Here is a 27,244-nt window from a genome sequence, read left to right as displayed (position 1 = left end):
ATTTCTCTATGGAGCCGGTTCACACATATCCGCTGCGGCTCAAGTGCGAATTTACACATGAGCCCTGTGGGTCTTTTGGTCTGTTTAAAGGTCCGAATTCAGTCCAAAATTCTGGCTGAAATGGGACCTTAAAAGGTGAACCAGGACCCTTGCTGGGAGCCGCATGCGGCGATGGTGTTAAATATTTTTACGTACATTTTTGGATGTAACTCTATGGGGGTTTTAAATAGATTTTAAGGTTTTGTACTCAATAAAATATTTTTTTTTAACAACATTGATGTGATTATTCCTGAGAGGTGGTAGCACCTCAAAAATACAATTTCTTACTGGTTTTTTTTGTGTATTGAAATCTTAATGCATTCCCTGCATTAAGGTAAGACTATCGCTGTGTTTGTGTGCCCCTTTCCTTAATACTTACTTGGGTCCTCACTTGATCCAGCACTGTACCAGTTGGTAGTGGCTCTCTCCTCTCACTCTCTCCTCTCACTCTCTCTGCATTGACAAGAGAGAGAGAGAGAGAGCAGTGAGAACCATTTTCTCCTGCTGCTGTCAATAAATCTTGTTAGCAGAGAGCAGGCAGCAAAACCCAGCCATGCTTCTTGTGTCTATAGACGCACCCAGCCTGGCTCAGGAGCATGCCTGCATCTGTGTCCCAGGAAGTGGCTTCCTATGGTGGCACACAGAGAAGAGGAGGACTAGCGAGGGACCCTGAAGAGGAGGTTTGGGGTCACTTTGTGCAAAACCATTGCACAGAAGTATAACATGTTTGTCGTTGAAAGAAAAAAAAAAATAGGCTTCACAACCTTTTTAGGCGTACATTATATTGACTCTATAGCTCTCATTTTGGAGTGTTCATTTTGCAGGTTGTCTTGCACTTTTGGGTTATTTTCTGTCAGTCCGTTTGTAAGCTTTTATTTTTTATAAAAATGCCTTCACTTCAATTTTAAGTCAAGCAGCAAATGGTTTCACAAACAACATTTTAGAGAGTTTATTTTAGTGCACAATACCAATGTCTGTTAGCTAGTTAGTAATTGATAAGTTTATCCAAGTCTAATGCTACAGCAGGTACTGCCAGGTGCCCGCATGTCAATTTACTCCAAGAATAAAGTACTGAGGCCAGCCCCCTACTGCATTTTGCCATTGGTCAACGATAGCATCTATCCCAGTTTTGGGTTAATACTAAAGCTGGAACGAGGCAAGCCCTAGCAGTACATCTGGGAGGACGCAAGAACAATAGCATATTGTCCTGCTGGCACCAAGAACTGGCAGTGCAGCCAGAAATAATTGTAAATCAAATACAAACCTCCTCCACAGAAATTGTAGAGTCTAGCTGTAGATTTGGTAGTCTTATTGTCACAGATTGTTCCTTTTCTTTCAGTCTGTATTCTCTAGCTTCTGGAGTTTGAAAGAGATCCGTGCAGATGTCAAAGTTTTCTAAAGCTTGTTCCATGTCCCCCTAATTAGAAATAGCAACCATAAGGCCATTAATGACATGATATTCTTTGAACAAAATCCATCGAGAAGAATATAACAAAATTAAATGGATAACAATAATTCTAATACAAAAAGCTTCAGTGAAACAATAACAGCATATGGTTCATCAATCAACTGACCTGGAGAGCCAAAAATCTTGCCTTCAGCCAGTACACTCTCACTACATAATTGAGCCATCCATCTGGAAACAGGTCACGCTGAGAAGCTCCAAAAGCCATCATCATTTGATCCTCCATAAAGCGAGATCCAGAGAACTCGGCTCCAAAGCAGTCTCCAGCAACTCCAGCAGGACACTTCCAAGGAGACCCTACACAGACAAGCAAACTACTTTAAGCAAACATATCCAAATGTGCCATAACATGAAAATAGGACTGTGGAATCAATACCTGTGCCATTTTTAACTTTCGATAGAAGCCATTGGTCTAGTTGAAGCTCCATGCAAGTCAAACTCATAACCATCATGTCCTGTAAAGAGCAGTGAAGAAGAGGGATAAGTGATATTTAGCCCCAATTCATACTTGAGGGAGGCATGTAGGCAAATTTAAGGCGTTTTTTTTATTTGGTTTGGAGAGTAGTGCTGTACAATAGCTTCCAAGGGGCAGGATTGTGCATGTTGACGCCATATATTGTTAATATTGTGAATCTGGGAGAGCCTTAAAATGTTTGCAATGTGTTTTTACCCTTTTTTTTTTTGCATGCCCCCACTGAAGCCAGTAAGGACAAAAATGCCCAATTCTGTCAAGAGTAGAGAATTTGGAGCTTCAGGCGTTCTGTTACTACCACCTGAATGTTCAACAGTGATCATGGACCCCTTAAAAAGCATTGGTTTGTTCAGCATTTTGGAGCATAACATGCTCCGGTGTAAATGGGGCTTTTATGCCAGTCAAAAAGTAGCCTATCGCAGCAATTTAAAGGAATTATTTATAAGCATGTCCTTCCTTCATAAACATACAATTATCTTGTAATGCAGTGGACAATCCTGAGTTCTGCTCTCATAAGATCACTGTTCACAAGGAACTCTTGCTCCCTATACCCAACTGAAAGATATTGGTCCCGCACAAAAAAAACTACCATTTTATTCTGAGTGTTTTACACTTATGTTTTTGCATGATAACCTTTTCAAATGTCTACAAGAAATCTTTAAACTAAACTTAAAAAAATTGATTGAAAGTTTTCCTTATGTTGACACCCCCATTCACATTGGCGCAAGTTAATATGCAATTTGACAGGTCAAATCGCATGTCAAATCGGAGCCTTAATGCCATCAATAGGAGGGTCACAAGCACTGCGTCGCAAACTTTTGCAGCGCAGCATCAATTTCCAAAAGTAGTTCCGTCACTCCTTTTGGCGACTTGGGGGGGCGATTTCAATAGACATCTGTGCATGAACCAGCACAGATGTCTTTTAAGTCGCCCCAAAGTCAGAACTGAAATTTGACTTAAAAAAAAATTCCCTAAATAGCTTCCTTTACCTTAGTGCAGTCACTAACCTCATCCTTCGATTTTGCTTTTAAATGTCCTTATTTCTTCTGAGAAATCCTCACTTTCTGTTCTTCTGTCTGTAACTACACGCCGTAATGCGAGGCTTTCTCCCTGGTGTGGAGAAGGCCTCTTGGGGGGGAGCGAGCAGGATAGTGAGGACGCCCACTAACACACAGCTCCTGTCTCTATCTGCAAAGTAGAGAGCGTCCCGACCAGTGGCGGCCCGCCCATAGGGGGCGCCCGGGCGCCGCCCCCCCTCCTGTAGGCAAAAAAATAAATATATATATATATATATATATATATATATATATATATATATATATATATTTTTTTTTTTTGGCCCCTTTAAGAAAGAAACTTAAAAAAAAAAAAAATTCTTTAATGGGTTGGGATTGAGCGCCGGCCACCATTTCCCTATGAAGCGCCGCGTCACTACAATCTAGACATGGCGCTTCATTTGCGGGCTTTTAGCTTGAATATGGGCGCATTGAAAAGCGCTGATATGCTTCCCGTGCCTCTCTATGAGCGCCGGGAGCATTACTACTGTGACTTCCGGCTATTCGTCTTACAGACGAAAACCGGAAATGACGTCACGCGGCACTTTCTCTGAAGTTTACACTGCCCGAGCGGAGTGAAGCTGGCGCTGCTAAGGTAAGCCAGCCAAGCCACAGAATTCAGTTCAAATTGGATTTGATTTATCGCCCCATTAGGTCATCAGCGGACAGCAGTGCACTGCCTGATCCCCACCCATCCACCTTGGAGCCTGTTATTGTATTTAGACTGCTGGGACTTGTAGTTCTCCACCATCTCCTGGGGCTCAGGTGCATGCAATCCACCCTCTATGGGACTACAAGTCCCAGCAGTGAGAAAAACTGAACAAATATGGTGGATTGCATGCACCTGAGCCCCAGGAGATGATGGAGAACTACAAGTCCCAGCAGGTTATAATATAAAGCTCTGAGGTGGATGGATGTCTGGACAGTGACAATTGATGGGCACAGTGGTGACATTTGATGGGCACAGTGGTGACAATTGGTGGCACAGTGGTGACAATTGGTGGCACAGTGGTGACAATTGGTGGCACAGTGGTGACAATTGATGGCATGGCACAGTGGTGACAATTGATGGCACAGTGGTAACAATTGATGGCATGGCACAGTGGTGACAATTGATGGCACAGTGGTAACAATTGATGGCATGGCACAGTGGTAACAATTGATGGCACAGTGGTAACAATTGATGGCATGGCACAGTGGTGACAATTGATGGCACAGTGGTGACAATTGATGGCAAAGTGGTGACAATTGATGGCAAAGTGGTGACAATTGATGGCATGGCACAGTGGTGACAATTCAAGGCACAGTGGTGACAATTGATGGCACAGTGGTAACAATTGATGGCATGGCACAGTGGTGACAATTGATGGCACAGTGGTGACAATTGATGGCAAAGTGGTGACAATTGATGGCAAAGTGGTGACAATTGATGGCATGGCAAAGTGGTGACAATTGATGGCATGGCAAAGTGGTGACAAATGATGGCATAGTGGCTGTGTTTGATGGCATGGCACAGTGGTTGCGTTTTGATGGCACAGTGGTTGCGTTTTGATGGCACAGTGGCTGCGTTTGATGGCACAGTGGTGATAATTGATAGGCCGAGTGAGGCTGCAATTGTTTTTTTTTTTTTTTTCGTTTGCGCCCCCCCAAAAAATTTGAGCACCAGCCGCCACTGGTCCCGACCCTCCTGCTCGCCCCCTCAAGAGGCTTTCTCCACACCAGGAAGAAAGCCTTGCATTACTGTGTGTAGTTACAGACAGAAGAACAGGAAGATAGGATTTCTCAGAAGAAATAATGACATTTAAAAGCAAAATCGAAGGATGAGGTAAGTGAAGGAGGACTGCACTAAGGTAAAGGAAGCCATTTAGGGAAAAGTTTTTTACCTTTACAACCCCTTTAAGGAAAAAGCCATTGTGGTTTCTTTACTAAAGCCGCAGAGTGCAAAATCAGTCTCACTTCTTCAGAGAAACCAATCAGCTTCTAACCTCAACTAGTTCAATTAAACTTTGGCAAAAAAATCTGGAAGCCAATTGGTTTCTATGCAGAAGTTCAGCTTTAGTAAATAAACCCCATTGATTGTGTATAAGTGCTGTAGGCAGCCAAAGAAACACCAGTTTATCATGGCAGCCCTTAATCTATGTAACATACATTGCTGCCCTTCTTACCCGAATGTGCTGGTTCTTGCAATCCCTGAGCAGTGGGTTGGGCAGTCCACTACTGTGCGTCCTCCAGCTATTGTAAATATTAAGAACAACATCTGCTAAACCTGGGGGCCACTTCACAAAGAATTTCTGAGCAATCACTTTTAGATATCTCATCAAGAGCTCCAGAATACCACCATTTTCCAGATTATCCAACAAAAATTGATGCACATCTTGCTTTTCTGTAATGACAGTACATGAAAAAGAAACCAGAGCTTAATTCACAGAATTGTATGTGTACATAACATGTATATTTCCAGTGGATCAACAGAGTAAGCAAACATTATCAACAAAAATAATTAGATCCAATGAATATAACAAGTCTACACACCCCTGTTAGAATGTCAGGTTTCTGTGATGTAAAAAAAAGGAGATAAATAATTTCAGAACTTTTTCCACCTTTAATGTGACCTATAAACTGTATAACTTAATTGATAAACAAACTGAAATCTTTTTGAGAGGGGGGGGGGGGGTAAAAATAATAAAAAAAAAAATAGTGTGGTTGCATAAGTGTACACACCCTCTTATAACTGGGGATGTAGCTGTGTTCAGAATTAAGAAATTACATTCAAACTCATGTTAAATACAGTATCTCACAAAAATGAGTACACCCCTCACATTTTTGTAAATATTTTATTATATCTTTTCATGTGACAACACTGAAGAAATTACACTTTGCTTCAATGTAGTGAGTGTACAGCTTGTATAACAGTGTACATTTGCTGTCCCCTCAAAATAACTCAACACACAGCCATTAATGTTTAAACCGCTGGCAACAAAAGTGAGTACACTACTAAGTGAAAATGTCAAAATTGGACCCAATTAGCCATTTTCCCTCCCCGATGTCATGTGACTCGTTAGGGTTATAAGATGTCACGTGTGAATGAGGAGCAGGCGTGTTAAATTTGGTGTTATCCCTCTCACTCTCTTATACTGGTCACTGGAAGTTCAACATGGCACCTCATGGAAAAGAACGCTGAGGATGTGAAAACAAGAATTTTTGCTCTACATAAAGAAGGCCTAGGCTATAAAAAGATTGCCAAGACCCTGAAACTGAGCTGCAGCATGGTGGCCAAGACCATACAGTGGTTTAACAGGACATGTTCCACTCAGAACAGGCCTCGCCATGGTCGACCAAAGAAGCTGAGTGCACATGCTCAGCATCATATAAAGAGGTTGTCTTTGGTAAATAGATGTATGGGTGCTGCCAGCATTGCTGCAGAGGTTGAAGGGGTGGGGGGTCAGCCTGTCAGTGCTAAGACCATACGCTGCACACTGCGTACAATTGGTCTGCATGGCTGTCGTCTCAAAAGGAAGCCGCTTCTAAAGATGATGCACAAGAAAGCCCGAAAACAGTTTGCCGAGGACAAGCAGACTGGAACCATGTCCTGTGGTCTGATGAGACCAAGATAAAATTATTTGGTTCAGATGGTGTCAAGTGTGTGTGGTGGCAACCAGGTGAGGAGTACAAAGACAAGTGTGTCTTGCCTACAGTCCAGCATGGTAGTTGGAGTGTCATGGTCTGGGGCTGCCGACTCTGGGGAGCTACAATTCTTTGAGGGAACCATGAATGCCAACATGTACTGTGACATACTGAAGCAGAGCATGATCCTCTCCCTTCGGAGACTGGGCCGCAGGGCAGTATTCCAACATGATAACGACCCCAAACACACCTCCAAGACGACCACTGCCTTGCTAAATAAGCTGAGGGTAAAAGGTGATGGACTGGCCAAGCACGTCTCCAGACCTAAACCTATGGGGTAGAGTGGCAAGTTGGAAGCATTTTCTTACTAAGAAAAACATCCAAGCCTAGCTGAAGTCTCCAAAAAGCTTACAGTTTAAGGCCGGGTTCACACTGGTATGACAATGGGAGCTCATGTCGCATGACGTGTGAAAATCAATATTTCCCTATAGGAGCCATTTTAACTGGACCAACACAAGTCGGTCCGACTTTGAAAATGCTCCCTGCACTACTTTGGTCCGACTTTGATCCTACTTCAGCCCATTGAATATCACTGAAGTCGGATCAAAAATCGGATCACCGTATTGACTGATCTAACTTTGGCATGTGACTTGTGCTCTGATGATCTTGAAGGGGAACTCCATGCCAGATTTAATAATAATAAAAAAAAAAATGGCATGGGTTCCCCCTCCAAGAGCATACCAGGCTCTTCGGTCTGGTATGGATTTTGTGGGAAACCCCTACGCTAAAAAAAAAACGGTGTGGGGGTCCCCCTAAAATCCATACCAGCCCCTTATCCAGGCACGCAGCTCGGCAGGAGCGAGCGGCCCCCCTCCTGAACCGTACCAGGCCGCATTCCCTCAACATGGAAGGGTGGGTGCTTTGGGGCGGGCCTTGTGCCCCCCCACCCCAAAGCACCTTGTCCCCATGTTGATGAGGACAAGGGCCGTTGGTTGTCTGGGTCTGTGAGCAGGGGGCTTATCGGAATCTTTAATAAGGGGGCCCCCAGATCCCGGCCCCTCACCCTATGTGAATGAGTATTCACCTAAAAAAAAAAAACACTACACAGGTTTTTAAACTAATGTATTAAGCAGCCCCGGCATCTCTTCCGACTTCTTCCCTGTCCGGCTCTTCTGCCTCTGTCCGCTGTCTTCTGCCGGGTCTCCTCCACTGTCTTCTGCTCTTTTGCTTGCCTTTTTCCACTTTCTCCCTCTGTTCTTCTTCCGATGTTGACTCAACGCCATCATCCCCCGGGCAGTGGCGTCATAAGGGGTGGGGCCTCCAGGTGACATCACCCGTGACCCCGCCCCGTGTCAATATAAGTAGTGCCACACCGCGCACCCGGAATTACAGTAGGGGAGAGTGTTGAGTCAACATCAGCAGAACAACAGAGGGAGAAGACAGCAAAGATCGAGCAAAAGAGCAGAAGACAGCGGAGGAGACCCAGCAGAAGACAGCGGACAGAGGGAGAAGAAGCGGAGAGAGAGCGCAGAAGAGCCGGAGAGGGGAGAAGTCGGAAAAGAGACACCGGAGCTGCTTAATAAATTACCTTAAAAAAACCTGTGTAGTGTGTTTTATTTTTGACACTTTTTTTAGGTGAATGGGTAGGGGTACAATGTACCCCCTACTCATTCACATTGGATGGGGGGGGGCATGAGCTGGTGACCCCTTGTAAAAGGGGGCTCCCAGATTCCAATAAGCCCCCTGTTTGCAGACCCCGACAACCAAAGGCCAGGGTTGTCGGGAAGACACCGACAACCCTTGTTCCAACATGGGGACAAGGTGCTTTGCGGTGGGGGCCCCCCAGCCCCAAAGCACCCACCCCCCCCCCCATGTTGAGGGTATGCGGCCTGGTATGGTTCAGGAGGTGCGCGCTCGAGCTGCGCGCTCGGATAAGGGTCTAGTATGGATTTTGGGTGGACCCCAAGCAGTTTTTCGGCGTAGGAGTTCTCTTAAAATCCATACCAGACCGAAGGGTCTGGTATGCTCTTAGAAGGAGAACCCATGCTGTTTTTTTTTTTACATATTGCGTGGAGTTCCCCCTAAAGATTCATACCAGACACAGTGCCTGGTATTGTCGGGGATCAAAGTCGGATCCCTGTTCGTTGAAGTCAGATGGATGTCAGACTTAAAGTCGCAGGACAAAGTCGGATCCAAAGTGGTACAATTGTCCTGTATACCAGTGTGAACCCGGCCCAAGGGCTTGTATCAATGAGCAAATGCAGCATTCTTTCACATGTGCACAGTCTGTGTTTGAGGTCACTGTGAGAGACTTTGGAGCTCATTTTGAGTTTACCGACAGGTGCATTGGTCTGCAATTTTTATCCTTTTGACCAGCATTTTCCTCCATAAGTTGCCTCAATCTGCTTCGAGATACTTTTGAATTACTATTAACAGAAAATCAATTCTGACTTGAGCAAAAGCCCACGTAAAAAAAAAAAAAAGGTCTCATGCACAGAGAACGTTTAAAAAATGCCAGCGCTGATGCCAGGAAAAAGCAGTGTTAAAAACATGTTGTTAGCCGTGTTTTTGAATAGCGTTATGGGAGTTTTTTCAGTACAAACACTCCCTATAATGTAAAAATGCCTAAAAACGCTAAAACCTTGTTACAGCATTTAGTTGTGTTTTTTTTCTACTGCCCCTAAATGCTTATGCCTTCAAATGCCTCCAAAAAACGTCACAGCAGCTGTAAAAACGTCCTGTGTGCATGAGGCCCTAATGTTACAGCAATGCAATTTGCCTCAGACCTGACTCCATGAATGTAGTGGAATCAATTGACATCACATGATCGCCAGCTTGGAATTTGTTCCGTTTTATGCCCGATTGCGTCTCATAGTTACTGATGAAATCTTCTTCTTCCTCTGAGTCAGATTTGCGAAGCCTAGAGAAAACACAGAATAATAAATTCTACAAGGTCAACAAGACCAACTAAACTGAAATGAAAGATATTATTATTGGGAAAGTGAACACCATGAAAGAAATTTGCACCTGTATTAACTCAAAGACAAACCTGATGTTATATGTGCATTAACAGCAGCATCTTATCCAGCGCACACAAGGAACTACAATAAGGAGGAATTCTCACTTATGCCATGCAGTATTTAAACATTAGTCAGAATGGCACTTCCTTGTAAAGCAATTTCTGGTAAATGATGCCATTCTATAAAAGCAGCATGTCATATCAGAGACCTCTTTGTATTTTAGGTAGAAATCTGGAAATGATCCATCTCATGTTATGTCTTTAGTCAGCATGAAAAAGATGTCCTAAAGTTACGAAGTCACTTAAACAATAACTCACTGCTCTGTGCGAGTTCATAGACCAATATAAAGCAGACACATGTGCTCATTAGTTATGAACAATCAAGGCCCATGGAAAGCAGAGAGGCACAGATGGGTAGCAGGGAGGAACTTAAGGTAGGAGATGTTCAAGAATGGTCAAGATATAAAAAGGATAAGTTTGTAGGCAAAAAACTAAAAACTAAGTACAATGAGAAGTATTTTAAAGCAAGCATTGGTTCCTCAGGAAACAGTAGTTGAAGGATACCCTACCAAGCTTTGAGGATGTTTGGACTAGGTTAAACTTAGACGTATATTAGCTATAGATAAGGATAAAAGTAAAAGGACACTAAAATGATTTTAGTGCAAACACAATATTTCAGCAGCTTTTCTTGGTAAAATATAAAAGATGGGGTTGTGTCGAATAAATGCATACCAAACATATCAACTAGGGTTGTCTCGATACCACTTTTTTAGGACTGAGTACAAGTACCGATACTTTTTTTCAAGTACTCGCCGATACCGAATACCGATACTTTTTTTTAAATGTGTCCCCAAATGCAGCCATGTCCCCCCACAAATGCAGCCATGTCCCCCCCATATATGCAGCCATGTCCCCCCACATATCCAGCCATGTCCCCCCCCCATATCCAGCCATGTCCCCCCCCATATGCAGCCATGTCCCCCCCCCATATGCAGCCATGCCCCCCCCCCATATGCAGCCATGCCCCCCCCCATATGCAGCCATGTCCCCCCCCCCATATGCAGCCATGTCCCCCCCATATATGCAGCCATGTCCCCCTCATATATGCAGCCATGTGCCCCCCCATATCCAGCCATGTCCCCCCCATGTCCAGCCATGTCCCCCCCATATCCAGCCATGTCCCCCCCATATCCAGCCATGTCCCCCCCATATCCAGCCATGTCCCCCCCATATCCAGCCATGTCCCCCCCATATATGCAGCCATGTCCCCCTTACCGTACATGCTGCTGCGCCGTCGCTTGGTTAATACGGGCGGGGAACATTACAGCTTTCATTTGAATAGCTGTAGTCTTTCGCGCCGCACTGCGTATAGACACTCCCCCTTGCTCGGGATTGGACAGTTCACCCGAGCAAGGGGGAGTGTCTATACGCGGCGCAGCGCGGAAGACTAAAGCTATTCAAATGAAAGCTGTAATGTTCCCCGCCCATATTAACCAAGCGGGGATGCGGCGTAGCAGCGGGATGCGTCGGCGGCGGGGCGTCGTTCGGGTGTATTCTATTTCGGTATCGGGGGTATTTGCGGGAGTACGAGTACTCCCGCAAATACTCGGAATCGATCCCGATACCAATACTAGTATCGGTATCGGGACAACCCTAATGTCAAGCCTTATAAATTGCATGCATCTGTGAAATCATAAATATCTTTATTCTACGCTAAATTCTACATAGGCAACACTTTTAGGGCCAGATTCACGTAGCTCAGCGGATCTATAGATCCGCTCGATCTACGTGAATTAAGATCCGCTCCCGCAAGTTTAGGAGGCAAGTGGCTAATTCACAAACCACTTACCTCCAAACTTGCGACGGCGGATCCTAAATCCCCCAGCGGAATTCAAATTCCGCGGCTAGGGGAGTGTCATATTTAAATCAGGCGCGCTCCCGCGCCGATTTAAATACGCATGCGTCGTCCGGGGAATTTCCCGGCGTGCATTGCTCCCACTGACGTCAATAGGACGTCAGTGGTTGCGACGGGAGCTAGACTTGCGACGCGCGTGTTCGTGAATCGACGTAGGAAATTTCAAACTCGACGCGGGAACGACGGCCATACTTAACAATACTTACCCCTGCTTTTAGCAGGGGTAAGTATACGACGGGTACCGCGCTACGGAAACGACGTAAGAACACTGCGACGGGTCCGCGTACGGTCGTGAATTTCGCGTATCTCGCTGATTTACATATTATTCAGTGTAAATCAGCGGGAACGCCCCCGGCGCCATTTTTAATTCAAAAAAAAGATCCGACAGTGTAACACAGTGTGACACTGTCGGATCTCAGCCCTATCTATGCGTATCTGATTCTATGAATCAGGTGCATAGATAGGACCAGGAAAAATCCGAGATACGATGGTGTATCTGAGATACACCGTCGTATCTGCTTCGTGAATCTGGCCCTTAGTGTTTAAAGGTTAATCGGTTTAGATTTCCAGATTTACCATGAATTATGGCCCTAGAATTATTACTCTCACTCTGACGGTACCAGCGATACCTCACAAGCGTTTCACATAAAAAAAAACAACAAAACAGAAAACGATTATGCGGTATTTACCGGTAAAAAAAAAAGTACTGATAAATACAGCATAAAAAGCTCTTAAGTCCAATTCACAAACAGGACAGAGCGTTAAATAGCAGGGTTTTGCTGGCATTATCGCATGATATTTGTCCAAAAACTGCCTGGGGGACGGACTGACCATGGATTTACATCGGAGGACACAATTTTTTTAATAAGAGATTTGTCAAAAAGTGTGTGTGTGTTTTTATTACTTTGTGACCCATCCCCCCATGTTGAAGGCATGTGCCCAGGTATGATTAAGAAGGGGGGGTGCTTGCTCGTCTCCCCCCCCCCCCCCCCCATGTTGAAGGCATGTGGCCAGGTATGATTAAGAAGGGGGGGGGGGTGCTTGCATGTCCCCCCCCCCCCTCCTGACCTGCTGGGTTGCATGCCGAGATAAGGGTCTAGTATAAATTTTGGTGGGGACCCCAAGCCATATTGTTTTTTTTTATTTGGCGTGGGGTTCCCCTTAACATCCATACCAGACCCAACATTTTCTTTTTTTTACACAATCAGCTGTGAGCCCGCTCATAGCTGATGCAGAAACTACTGCTAAATAGAACAAATACCACATTTAGTATTTAACTTCAAATTCTTGTTGAATTGAACACTTGCACAATTGTTACCGCATGTGTTATTTTACTGCATATTATTAGCGGTTATTTAACTCTTAGTGAATTGTCCCCATAATACTTGTCGCTTCTGCATTCATTAGTGCTCCTCAATCACCGAATGTGCTGAATGGTACAGTCATTATCCTGGGTTGCCTGGAGAAACAGGAAAGCTTGTGAACCACAATGGACACTGCCATCATGGGTGTGGAAGGTGCACCTTGGACCAGTGGTGTAATGTTCAACTTTCTAATCTTTCAATAAAATTCAGCAAATATACAGTGGCAAAGGCAGCAGACACACAACAAGATATAGTCAAAGACTATGGGCATCAAGATTGCCAGAGATCATGGACATTAGACAGGAGATGGTCAGAGACTGCGGAGGTGACACAAGAGGTGGTCAGAGACTGCAGAAATGATACAAGAGATGGTCAGAGACTGCACACATGATTCAAGAGATGGTCAGAGACTGCACACATGATTCCAGAGATGGTCAGAGACTGCACACATGATTCCAGAGATGGTCAGAGGCTGCAGACACAGGATATGGTCAGAGACTGTGGACATGACACAAGAGCTGGTCAGAGACTGAAAATGCTGCAGGAAACTTTTAAAGGCTGTGAACATGCTATAAGAGACTGGGGACATGCTTCAAGAGACAGTAAAAAACTAGAGACGTGTAACATGCGACTTCTAGAAATCATTGCTAACAGGGCAAAAGGGAAACACAGATTCATGTCTGAAGAGGCCCAAATGGAAGCACAAAAAAATGCAGCCATGAGCTTGCTTTAACCCCTTGAAAACCAGGTATTTATAAACAGACCTTGGTAGACAAGGGGTTAAAGTTTAACTCCAGATTAAGCAAATATTGACTAAATATAAATGGCATGTGTATTATAACAAATCTGTGCAGTAATTTAGTCTATTTGCCTCTGTGCAGGTGTTTACTGTAATAAAGATCAGTCAGTGCTGCTCTGTGTTTGCAGAATGGCTGGTCTTGCTTCCGCCCCCTCCTCTAGTTTTCTAGCATGCAGTCTATAGTAGGTGGGTCCCTCCCACAGCACTGCTCAGGCTACGTACAGCACAGTGATGTCACTACTATTTTTACACGGAAATAACAGGGTTTGCAAATGTATTTGGTGTTTGAACGGAGGTGGTTGTAAAGCTTTTTTTTTTCTTTTTTTTTTTTTTAATAACAGGTATGTTGTACTTGCTTGCTCTGTGCTATGGTTTTGCACAGAGTTGCCCCAAACCTCCTATTCTGGGATTATGTTGAATGCACTAGTTATTTGAGGCAAGTACTCAATGCACTATATAATTCACACTACAATTATACCTGGAAGGCAAGAATTTTATTAATAATTCTTGAAAGTCGATTCTCTCTTCCTTTTTGCATTTAGTGTTACGGACTCGGGCAGAGCGTCGTTTAGCGGTTTCCCCGGCATCCTCAGACACCCTCTTCCTCTTCACACCTTTCTTGTTCTTGTCACTTGTCAATTGATCTAATTTAATGCAAACATAAAAAAATGTTACTTTGAAAACTTAAGTAGCTTAAAGCGGAGTTCCACCCACAATTTCACTTTTTAAATATAAATACACCTGTAATACACAAGCTTAATGTATTCTAGTAAAGTTAGTCTGTAAACTAAGGTCCGTTTTGTTAGGTTGTTACATCTTTTAGTTTATAATCTAGAAATAGACCGTGGCCATCTTAAGTGTGGGCATCATGAAGCCAGACTGTATGACTTCCTGGATTTCAGCTTTGCATATCTCGCACATGCTCAGTGCACAAGCAATGTAATAGGTTTCAGTCAGGTTTGCAAGGACTACTGGGAAACATGATGCCTATCCCAGAAACCCTTGCAAATAGCCTAGGCAAATAAGGAGGAGGAAGTAATGAAGGACTACAAAATAAAGGTATTTACAAGCAACAAATTAAATAAAAATTGTCCATTCTGAACACTATGAGATTAGAGCATGCAGCACAGACAAACATAAAAAAATGGGTGGAACTCCACTTTAACACGTTGATAGAGATCCTACAAAAATCTCCAATACATTTTTTTTCCCTTAAAGCGGTTGTAAACCCGCATCAAATTTTTTATTTATTTTTTCTCCTGTAAGGCAAAAGTCATAATGAGCTAATATGCACCGCATATTAGCGCATTATGAAATACTTACCTCGGAACGAGGTGTGTAGCACTTACCTGGTCCACGCCGAGCGAGATTTCATTTTGCCTCGACGTGTCTTTCGGGTATCGCCGCTCCAGCACTGTGATTGGCTGGAGCGGCGATGACGTCACTCCTGCACATGCTCGCGGGAGATTTAAAACTCGGCAAGGTCCGGCGGCTGCATTGCGAGGGGAATATCTCCTAAACCGTGCAGGTTTAGGAGATATTCTCCTTACCTACAGGTAAGCCTTGTTATAGGCTTACCTGTAGGTAAAAGTAAAAAAAGTGGGTTTACAACCACTTTAATAAATATCAATTTTTTTTACAAAAGCAACCCCGTTACTAGACAAATTAAACTAAAATACAATCGCCTTGCAAAAGAAGATTAGCAATAGTTACTGATGGTCGTCGAGGTTCCACCCACCAAATGATACCTCACTACCCAAAAGCCCAATGAAAAGCATGCTAAATCTGGCTAATCTGGATCTTTATAAAACCAGATTAAGGTGAACTGAGAAGACAAAGACTGTATGTCTGCATAGTATCCTAGATATCATTACCAAGTGACCATTACCAGTTGTCGCTGGAGCTGCTATTTAACTCTCTTATCAAATATATACCTACTTAATTCCCTTACTATATATATATATATATATATATATATATATATATATATATATATATATATATATATATATATATATATATATATATATATATATATATAGTAACATTTTTAGCCAGACTACAGCACAATTTTTTGGGAAAAATTAGGCCAGAATATTTCTGAAAGAACAATCTTAATTTTTCCCAAACACAAATATATGAACGTCTATTCTTTTTTTATATATTGTAGGTAGTGTATGTGCTCCTATAAGGACTACACATTTAATGTGTCCTGTACCTCTGTGAAATCCACTGGTATATTTGAAATAAAACATAATAATGGTTACCTTGTGCAGTGGATAAATCATTGATATTCTGAGAAGATAGAGAAGGAGTGACAGAGGAAATTGCATAAACTGGCTCTGGTGCTGGGATAACTGGTGTTTTGGGAGTGGAGATGCTGGGTGCGTCCGTACATATGCTTATGGGAGAGGAGGTCTTGGGAACAGGTAGAGGTTGTGATGCATCTTTATAGTCTGAAAGGTCTATCCTTTTTCCCAAACTAGGACGAGGGGGTTCACAGGTTGTGAGGTGACGATACATGGCCAGAAGACTTTCACCAAGACACTTCCAACTACAAACAAAAAGCAGATATTAGCCCAATTCACCATCTTGTTACAAATTCTACTTTATAGAAACACCTCTGTTAAATTATTAAGACTTACGTAAAAAATGGGATTGGCTGAACTAGCTTTAAATCAGGCTCCTGCTTCTTCACATTTAAAGCCTGCCTCTTTCTGCGCAATTCTAATGCTTCCTCCACAATTCTGTTTGCCTCTTCCTCATCGACATCCGCGTCATGAATAGAAATGTCGCTGCACAGGAAATACAAAAACATACATTTTTGGACTCAGACACTCCTAACATCTTAAAGTTACCTAAAAAAATTAAATAAATGGATCCTTTTCCCTTATAGCAGGTTAAACAGCACAGTGCTTGTGCTGTCTAATCTGCCCCTCTCTAAACTGTAAAAAATCTGGCTGATCTTGCCACTGTCCCCCTCTGTGAGCTGACCCGGATAATCAAGGCTGCTGAGCCCTAACCATGTGTTTAGTTTACTTCCCTCTGTCATCCGCAGCTCTGCTTTTCTCTCTCCCCCTCCTCCTTGCCTGTCAGCTCTGTGTCTCTGTCTCCGCCCCCCCCCCCCCCCACTATTAGTAGAATTAAAATATTAGAAATGGCTCTATTATAGCCTGGCATACCACACTGTATAAGTGTTTTATTAAAACAAGGCATGTAAATGCCTTTTTAGAGCCATCTTCAGGCCGGTCACGTGACTCGCAGTCACTCTACACTTTCAATCCAGGGCTACAACGGGAGGGGCTTAGCAGCCACGTGACCTCCCCGGCTGACGTCAAAGGGAGATCTTGGCCCCTCCAGCTGTAGTCCTGGATCAGCCCTGATCTAGTAGAGCAGCCGCGAGTCACGTGACCGGCCTGAAGATAGCTCTAAAAAGGTATTTACATGCCTCGTTTTAATAAAACACTTATACGGCTTAGTATGCCTAGCTATAATAGAGGGACTGGCAGTGATTTACAGGTAACAACCATTTTAAAAGTGATTAATACTGTCCATTTGTACAATTCAGAATGGGATTATAGTTAATGTGTACAGCTTAGTACGGACAGTACACATATCCAAGTCACAGCAGTGAATGGAAACTATGCTTTCAAAGGCTAGATATCATGTAGCAGATATAAAATATTGGGCAAGTCAGAGAATGCAATATACTGTCCAAACCCCACCATTTAAAAAAAAAGGAAACAAGGTAGGAATATAAATCGAAATAACAAGCACCTTCCGTCAAATATCTGAGGCATCATCCCAACATTAAATAGATAGACAAATAGGCAAAAATGCAGACTACAGCATCAGAAAATATGTAAATTTTGAGAATTAAAGTGGTTGTAAAGGCTAAAGGTTTTTTACCTTCATGCATTCTATGCATAAAGGTAAAAAACCTGTGTGCAGCTCCTCTCAGCCTCCCCTAAGCTCCATCTCCATCCAGCAATGTGCACAGGAGCCTCGGCTGTCCCAGGACTCCCTATCCTTATTGGCTGAGACAGCAGCGGGAGCCATTGGCACCCACTGCTGTCAATTACAGCCAGTAAACCAGTAAGGGGAGAAAACGGGGGGGGGGGCTGGCTGCAGTTCTTTGTGTCTTATGGACTGAGTGAGCATGTACCAGTGCCCCCATTACAAGCTGATTGCTATTGGGGGGGGGGCACTGGTCAAGGGGGGAGGAGCTAGGAGCAGCAGTAGGATTGGGGTTGCTCTGTGCAAAAGATTTGCACAGAGCAGGCTAATATAACATGTTTGTTTTTTTAAAAGACAAACCTTTAATTCCACTTTAAACTCTCAACACTAAAAGGGCTGAGACACTGGGATTCCTCACTTCACTTAAAGACTAGGTTCGCCTTTATGAACATGTTACACCTGTATTTAGGGTGTAACGTGTTCCAACACCCTCCCGATCTCCCTGCGATTTTGCCCCCCTCGGTGACAGTGGATCCTCTTGAAAACCGTGGATTCACCCACACTTCCACGTCATTCATTCACAGAATTCTGGGAATGAATAAATCGAAAATCTACCTCCATCCACACTATACATCACTGAAGGATGAATGCCTCTGCTGGGCTTTTGTACTCGGACAGGATGCAGCAGCTGTGCTGCCGACTATTTCCACCCAGTTCCACTAAGAAAATTTCAGCTGGTTCGTAAGAAATTTGAAGAGAGTTTGACAATTTGAAGCAGAACTAAAGTCTGCAATACTTGCCCCTGTCTTCTCACAGTTTTTGAAATACAGACTTTAGTTCCACTTTAAAGGTGCTATCTTTGTAAACTTAAGAGATAGTGTCAACAGGTGTCCTTTTCCATTGTGGAAACAATCCCAGTGGGGGGTTGCAAAGGATGCCATGTATACCTAATTGCATAGAAACTGTGAATGCAAAAATGAGCACCAACAGCTAAAACAGAGATTCTACATAGCACCTGGCAAGTAAATGTCACGTGGCTTTAATGGGGGGGGGGGGATTGGTTGGGCTGGGATAAGGATGCTGTGTTGAGGTGGGCTGCACCCCCCAGATCTAAGCTTCTCCCCCCCCCGAAGCCCTCCGCACACAACCTCCCCTCTACCACCCTACACAGCAAATGGAGCTTAGTTATGTAGCATGAGGCTGTATATTCTGCAATATTTACATTTTTGGTAAACTTATTCAATGAATCCATAAGACATAACATGCACTGCATTGATGCATTCACACAATTTCACAGTAACCATGACATAAAACAAAGTTCAGGAATATTCCTTTATCCCATTGTTTTGAAAATCTATGTACACTACAAACTGTATGATTGAATCGGTTCTGATATCGCTGTTTTACTAACCTGACAGCTTATTATTCTAAATCGGAAACCTTAATTTTGTTTGCAAATATAAAAATTAACTAACTACCAGCAAGAATGAGACCTTACATTTAAAGAGCACCTGTCATTTCAGATCCATCATGGCAGCGCCTGTTAGCGGGCATCTACTCACCTGCTGCTGCCACGTCCCTCACTTTTTTGTGTCACTGCCACATCACCAGCCGTCCCATTAAAGTGAATGGGACCGTTGAAGCGGACCAGAGAAGGAGCAGCTGCGAGACAGAGATGAGAGTTGCCCTTTAAAAATTATGATTTAAATCAAGTTGATTTAAATCAAGCCTTTTTACTAGTGATTTAAATCATGATTTTAATTGACTTGATTAAAAAAAAAATCCACCCTAATACAACTGCTAATGAATTTATTTTTCGCATAACTGAAAAACGTTACTGAAAAAGCACCATGCAATTTCCTGGCCGTTGCAGTTCAAAAATGGTGCAGGAACCTTTTTCCTGCATGAAACGCAAAAACAGCAGCCCATTCAAATGAATGGGCTGCCCGCAGCCGAGCAAATGTGGCCCAATACACACTTCGTCTTCTTCCAATGTGGTCCAGGAAAGTCAACAGGTTGGACACCCCTGGTGTAAGCGATGTTGGTCTTTGCAGGAAGTAAGAGCTTTTGATATAACATGTAGATGGGGTACAATTGAAGTATAAGCCAGAGAAATGTTGGAACCAAGTAGTGATTAGTGTTGTGTGTAAAGACTATTAGTAAACAGTAAAATATACAAAATGGTTGGGAGCTATAGACATGTAGACAAAATGTGGAGGTTTAAATTTTCGCTTTTAAAGTATATGCCCTAAGCAGTAGTGATTTGGGTATCAAACCGCTGTTATAACCACAAAACAAAACCCTAACATTTATACAAAATAAAAAAGGGAGCTTAGTCCTATTTTAAGCGGGGGTTCACCCGTACATAACACTTTTTCCCCTTAGATTCCTGCTCGTTTTCTCTAGGGGAATCGGCTAGTTGTTTTAAAATATGAGCTGTACTTACCGTTTTCGAGATGCATCTTCTCCGCCGCTTCCGGGTATGGGCTGCGGGACTGGGCGTTCCTATTTTGATTGACAGTCTTCCGAGAGGCTTCCGACGGTCGCATCCATCGCGTCACGATTTTCCGAAAGAAGCCGAACGTCGGTGCGCAGGCGCAGTATAGAGCCGCACCGACGTTCGGCTTCTTTCGGCTACTAGTGACGCGATGGATGCGACCGTCGGACGCCTCTCGGAAGACTGTCAATCAAGAAGGAACGCCCGCTCCCGAAGACCCATACCCGGAAGCGACGGAGAAGATGCATCTCGAAAACGGTAAGTACGGCTCATATTTTAATACAAATAGCCGGTTCCCCTAGACAAAACGAGCATGAATCTAAGGGGATTGTTTGAAAAAACAGTTTTATGGGTGAACTCCCGCTTTAAGTCCACTAAGTAGGTTATTAATATTAATAAGAAATTGGAAAGTGCCAGCACCATTATAAAAAAAAAAAAAAAGGTTAAAATAGTTAGATATGCTCACCATTTCATAAACATACGAAAAGAGTCTTTTCTAAGACATGGCTGCTCCTCAAAAATCTTCTCCTTTAGTACTAGGCCTTTGCTGTAGCGACAGTCTCTCTCCAGAGCCTTACAGATGAAGTACAGACAGTCTGGGGAAAACATTTAAAGCAAAGCAATACATTTAGTGTATTTTTATCATGCAGAGTACTGCCCAACACACACGCACTTGGTTGAAGAGTGAAACAGTAAATCAGTTAAATTGGAACGTTAGTCAGAAAATAAAGTCCAGCTAGATCACTTAATGCTGGCCCCTGTGCAGGTATACAGTAGCTATATAAAACATTAAAAATAAGTGCCTTTACTATTTAAAATCTAATAAAACACTGCCTCACCCTGTAAACTGTAAAGGCCGATTTGCTGACATCCTAAAGGTTTACTGCTGCTCAGGGGCTTGGAGCTTCAGCACAATGACAGCCTCCAGTAAAAAGAAACAGGAGCCATGCTGGAGGCAATTTACAGCAGACACTTATTTTAGTAGCATAATTGTTAATGTGGAATGTATGGGCCAGATTCACAAATGAGATACGACAGCGTTTCTCCTGATACGCCGTCGTATCTCTGTTTCTATCTATGCGACTGATTCATAGAATCAGTTACGCATAGATATCCCTAAGATTCGACAGGTGTAATTGTTTTAAACTGTCGGATCTTAGGATGCAGCACCGCGGCCGCCGCTGGGGGGAGTTTGCGTCGTAAACCAGCGTCGGGTATGCAAATTAGGAGTTACGGCGGATCCACGACGGATTTTCGCGTTCGCTACGTCGCCGCTAGTCTAGTTTCCCGTCGCAAAGTAAGTCGTTTTTTTTGGTGCCCTAACTTTAGTCAGCAAGCGTATTGCTGTCTAAAGTATGGCCGTCGTTCCCGCGTCGAAATTAAAAATTTAACGTCGTTTGCGTAAGCCGTCCGGGAATACGGAAGTACGCTAAAAGCGTCGCCGTTCAAAAAAATTACGTCACGGCGAGCAAAGCCTGGCGGGAGTTAAGAAACGGAGCATGCGCAGTAGGTCCGGCGCGGGAGCGCGCCTAATTTAAATGGAGTAGTTTTCATCGCAAGTGCTTGGTGAATCAGGCACTTGCGATGAAAAATTGCGGCGGTGTAACGTATCTAGGATACGTTACGCCGCCGCGATTCTACGTGAATCTGGCCCATTGTTCCTGGCTAAAGAACATTATTTTTTATCAAGTTTTTATGAATAAAGTTCTGCTTTAAACACGTCTGGAACATCACATATGTTAAATTTAAAAACAAATAAAACTAAACTAAAATGCGCTAGTTTAAACCAATAATATCAACGTGAACAGTAATGCAACATAAATTATATGAGCAGAATTAGGAAAAGACCACTATAAAAGTTGGTTTGATGTAAATCTATAACTGCAGCACATCTTTATACTTGATGATACAACTTCCACCAATTGTGTAATGCAATGAGAATGGTGTTCTGTGTAGAAGCAATTTCAGTCTTCAACATATTAAATGAATAATGCAGCACTATGAGTGAGACTGGCCCCCACCTTTACCAAATGTGGTCAACATAAAAAAATGTGGTTACATAAGTGTGCACACCTTCCTATAACTGGGGATGTAGCTGTGTTCAGAATTAAGCAATCACATTCAAACTCACATTAAATAGGAGCCAGTACACACCTGCCACCATATAAAGAGCCTCTGGTTAACCCCAAATAAAGTTCAGCTGTTCTAGTAGGTCTTTCCTGACATTGTCTTAGGCGCAAAAGCCACGGTCTGCAGAGAGCTTACAAAGCATCAGAGGGATCTTTTTGTTAAAATGTATCAGTCAGGAGAAGGGTACGAAAGAATTTCTAAAGTATTAGATATACCATGGAACACAGTGAAGACAGTCATCATCAAGTGGAGAAAATATGGCACAACGGCGACATTACCAAGAACTGAACGTTCCTCCAAAATGTATGAAAAGATGAGAAAACTGGTCAGGGAGGCTGCAGCAACATTAAAGAAGCTTCAGGAATATCTGGCAAGTACTGGCTGTGTGGTACATGTGACAACAATTTCCCGTATTCTTCAAATGTCTGGGCTATGGGGTAGAGTGGCAAGACGTCTTTTCTTGTGAAGAAAAACATCCAAGCCCAGCAACATTTTTGAAAAAACATATCTGAAGTCTCCCAAAAGCATGTGGGAAAATGTGTTATGCTCTGATGAAACCAAGGTTGAACATTTTGGCCATAATTACAAAAGATATGTTTGGCGCAAAAACAACACTGCACATCACCAAAAGAACCCCATACCCACAGTGACGCATGGTGGTGGCAGCATCATGCATTGGGCTGTTTTTTCTTCAGCTGGAACAGGGGCCTTCGTCAAGGTAGAGGGAAATATGAACAGTTCAATATTGGCACAAAACCTTCAGGCTTCTGCTAGAAAGCTGAACATGAAAAGGAACTTCATCTTTCAGCATGACAACGACCCAAAGCATACATTCAAATCAACAAAGGAAGAAGATTAAAGTTTTGGAATGGCCCAGCCAGAGCCCACACCTGAATCTGATTGAAAATCTGTGGGAAGAGGGCTGTGCACAGGAGATGCCCTCGCAATCTGACAGATTTGGAGTGTTTTTACAAAGAGTGAGCAAATATTGGCAAGTCAAGATATGCCATGCTGATAGTCTAAGTGCTGTAATAAAGTCAAAAGGTGCCTCAGCAAAGTATTAGTTTAAGGGTGTGCACACTTATGCATCCATATTATTTTAATTTTATTTTTTACTCCCCCCCACCCCCGATACAGTTTATAGGTCACATCAAAGGTGGAAAAAGTTCTGAAACTATTTATCTTTGTCTAATTTTTTTACATCACAGAAACCTGAAATATCCACTGTATATATGGTAGAGAGAAAGATATCTACAACTCCCAACAGCCTCGGAGTTGTAGTTGTCACTCTCTCTGTTTTTGCTTCCTTTGAAGGGAAGCTGTGAATGAGGGGATACGTGAGGATCTCTTATCAGTACATCAGTGGAGTCATGGTTGTTCACAGTTTTCATTTCCAAATGATCCTGTATGGTGACTGTATTATACATACGTGCAAACTATCCTTTGACTGTTGGGGTCCATCCCTCTGTAGGACTCCAATTTATTTTATAATACTTATTTAAGCCTATTAATTTTATGTACGGATGACTAAAGTTGCTTCTACCCAGGATATCATGATCAATTTATTACACAGTTGGTGGAAATTGTATCATCAAGTTCACAGAAATGCTGCAATTATTATAGATTTGCATTTAACTGACTATATACTGGTCTTTTCTGTATGCTGCTTCTATAAATTATGATATATATTTACGAAAACCAACTTGTTGCTATACATAGCACTAGGCACCTACAAGCCTTTTACAACCATTCTAATAATGCTCAGCAAATCAAAGAAAAAAAAATCAGTAAGCCAATTACAGAAGCAGGAAATAACTTTTCTGTGGGTATTCCATCCATTGTACACAGAATGCCTCCAAATTGCATTATCAAATTTTATGGCAGGGTTAGAAAATGACAGCAACTGCATATTGAAATGTAAAGCAATATTAAATAATACTAACCCTGTATAGCAAGTTTATATACTATATTATTTTCTTTTTTAGGAAAGGTGTCCGACTCCTTTAAGGGCTTGTTTAGTCTGTTGTTTGGGGGGGGGGGGTAAAGACACGCAGTTGAGTTGCATTTTCAGCCCCCTCCCCGATATTCTACAAAATGGGGTGTTTACAAAGCTCTGGTGAGAAGTGAATAGGGAAGCCACATACAAGCCCCACAACCATGTTTAATGCAATTGTTGTGGCAATTACAGGGTTAAAACAGGCAGTGAGGAGGCATCACATTGCCTCCTCACCGCCTGCCAGATGCCTCAAAATAGCAACATAGACACAAATTGCTTTTCGGAGGTGCAGCGGTTTAGACACAAGTCTAAACTTAGCCTAAGGGTTAAGTCTAAGCTTAGCCTCAGTCACTTATGGTTCTTAAGAACACGAGTAGTGCGAGTTTGATCGTTTCAGGCTTGATACCAGCCACCATTGAGAGTTGATTACCCCCCAGAACGAGGGAGTTACACTTCCACAAAAAGTGGAAGCAGAGCTAGGTAAAATGACAGGAGCTCACAGTGCTGGAGTCCTCAGGAGGAATAAAAAGCCAGCAGGTGGCTCAGTTCACCAGAGAGATAGAAATATCATAATGCAGTGCTATGCTCCTTAAAAGCCCTTTATTTCTCTGTCATGTATTGTAAAAAAAATCAATACCATCATTTGTTATTGTTTTTCCCTCATCACCAAGTCTAAGTTTAATTATTGGTTTGGGCAAAACTTACTACTATAATCGTAGATTGTATACAGGACAGTGACCAGGTTATCCAGGCAAGGCCAATGATCAGGATTACACTGGAGTCCTTCTTCAAATGCATGTCGGGCCAGTGGAATGCGTACAAGGCGAAGTGCCAACTGGCCGATCTTGTACCACAAGTTAACATCAGTAGAGTCCAGCATGACAGCCTGCAAAATAAAACAGAAACTGGTCAGGCAAAAGTAAACAAAATTGTATGGAAAAAACCCTAAAGTCATAAATGAAGTCCTGCTAGACCACTTCAGGATGGCCCATTTTGCAGGTATAGCTATGCAAGACGTTAAAAGTGTCTATACTGTTTAAAATTCAGTAATACACTTTCATCCTGCTTTGCACATGCTCAGTTGCTCTCTATTTTTAGGCACTGCTGAGTTTGTAGAGGCCAATCCGATGACAGCCTTAAAGCAGAATTAAACCGTCCTACCCTCTACAACCAAGAAGCTGCTTCTGTTTGATCTGCAACTGTCATGGTGCTGCACATGTGATCAGTTATGGCACCAGCCATTTGATGGTTTGACAGTTTGGTTGAGGACACAAGCAATGTGACGGTTAGTAATCCCGGCATTCCAGGAATGTAACCGTTTTTGAAACCATTTAAATTGATGGGCTTAGTTCAGTTTTATGATTTACTGCTGTTCAGGGGCTCTGGGCTTCAGTAAAATGGCAGCCTCCGGCAAGAAGAAACAGGAGCAATGCTGGGGGCAATTAACAACACACCCTCATTTTGGTAGCATAATTATGTAGAATGTATGTTCCTTGCTAAAGAAGATCCTTTTTTATCAAGTTGTTATGGGTAAAGTTCCGCTTTAACTGCTCATTTTAAAATCATATTTTGATTTGTCACAGAGAAGAGGGATCTGGACCTAAGTAACACATTACCACCCAAGAGACTGACCAAATATGGATTTTATTGAAAGCCATCAAGTCAAAATAAGGAATTATTTGGTTATTACAGTAGGGGAATATTGGCGGTGTCTTGACTTACCAATAGGGTAAGCGGCAGTATTTTTCCCTTGTTTCCCCATTGAAATGATAAAGATCATTGTATATCATCATGTAACTGTAAATCTTGATTACTATGTGTATTCTATCAACTCATACAGATATTATTCTCCTGATGAAGCAGTAAAGCTCCGTGAAACATGTTGAGGAATATATGATCTGTGAGGATCCACTATAACTCTGTCCTCCTCCATGGAGTACATCACGTAATAGTGACACACGTGTATTGTTCGGATATATTCTATATACTTGTTTAGTTTCTTGTGATCTATTGGAATACCCAATTTTATATTTTAATATTGTATAAATAAAAATAGGATTTTTGTACTCGCCGTAAAATCCTTTTCTCTGTGGTCCATGGACGGACACAGCCTTCAAAGTCTTGACATATGGGTTATGTTCCTTTTCATAGGAAAGGTCCTCTCCTGTGAACAGGAACATAACCCACTTGTCAAGACTTGAGAAGGCTGTGTCCATCCATGGACAATAAGAGAAATTCATTTTTTTTATAATTACTTTGTGTATTCTGTCCAAACTGGTACCAAGATAGTCAATACCTCCCTGCTTGTTGGTGACTTGTTGGGCGCAAGTGAAAACAATTAACTATACAATAATTATACTAAATGCAAAGAAAGTCCATATAGTGCACAAGTGAAAGAGTTTCCAAAACGTGCTTCAAAGTAAACAATGGTGACTGTAGTGAGAATAACTTCTTGTGATCAGTGAGATCAGTGACCCACAGGGAAAGAAGATCCTCCACCAGAGACTAAGGATGGCCTCTCACCTCAGCTATTCGACCTGTGGCTAGGTCAAATAGCATGTAATAATCCTCCAAGGTACAGATGGATTCAGCAACCAATCAACCAGCTATGAGTTTCTCCAGACACAACCAGCAAAGGGGCTCAGCAATCCATGGACCGGTAAGTATTAAATGACAAAAGAGAAGGGATAGTGCTCTCTGTATGCAACAAGTTTATTAAAACAGAACAGATAAAACCACTCACATTTGCTGACACTCTCAGCCGAGTGTGTAGCGAACAGCGTGTCTCAGAGCTCTGAGACACGCTGTTCGCTACACACTCGGCTGAGAGTGTCAGCAAATGTGAGTGGTTTTATCTGTTCTGTTTTAATAAACTTGTTGCATACAGAGAGCACTATCCCTTCTCTTTTGTC

The 27,244-nt window shown here is 42.7% G+C and overlaps 1 protein-coding gene across 5 annotated transcripts in view; it reads right to left on the bottom strand.

Moving 5' to 3' along the window:
* The window catches only part of CABIN1 (calcineurin binding protein 1), a 288,720-nt gene that overhangs the window by 243,151 nt on the left and 18,325 nt on the right, over window positions 1-27,244 (bottom strand). For all 5 annotated transcript variants that reach the window (XM_040349192.1, XM_040349212.1, XM_040349222.1 and 2 more), the window contains exons 6-15: window positions 25,038-25,218; window positions 20,673-20,802; window positions 16,398-16,547; window positions 16,020-16,306; window positions 14,231-14,396; window positions 9,442-9,575; window positions 5,197-5,414; window positions 1,881-1,959; window positions 1,614-1,801; window positions 1,304-1,456 (exon numbers count right to left, since the gene is read on the bottom strand). In XM_040349192.1, the coding sequence (XP_040205126.1) occupies window positions 1,304-1,456; window positions 1,614-1,801; window positions 1,881-1,959; window positions 5,197-5,414; window positions 9,442-9,575; window positions 14,231-14,396; window positions 16,020-16,306; window positions 16,398-16,547; window positions 20,673-20,802; window positions 25,038-25,218 (1,686 nt within the window). The remainder of the gene's footprint in view (window positions 1-1,303; window positions 1,457-1,613; window positions 1,802-1,880; window positions 1,960-5,196; window positions 5,415-9,441; window positions 9,576-14,230; window positions 14,397-16,019; window positions 16,307-16,397; window positions 16,548-20,672; window positions 20,803-25,037; window positions 25,219-27,244) is intronic.

The sequence above is a fragment of the Rana temporaria genome, chromosome 1 (genome assembly GCF_905171775.1).
Source record: "Rana temporaria chromosome 1, aRanTem1.1, whole genome shotgun sequence".
NCBI lineage: Eukaryota > Metazoa > Chordata > Amphibia > Anura > Ranidae > Rana > Rana temporaria.
Note: the sequence above shows the minus strand (reverse complement) of the source record. Positions and strands in the feature narration are given on the sequence as shown.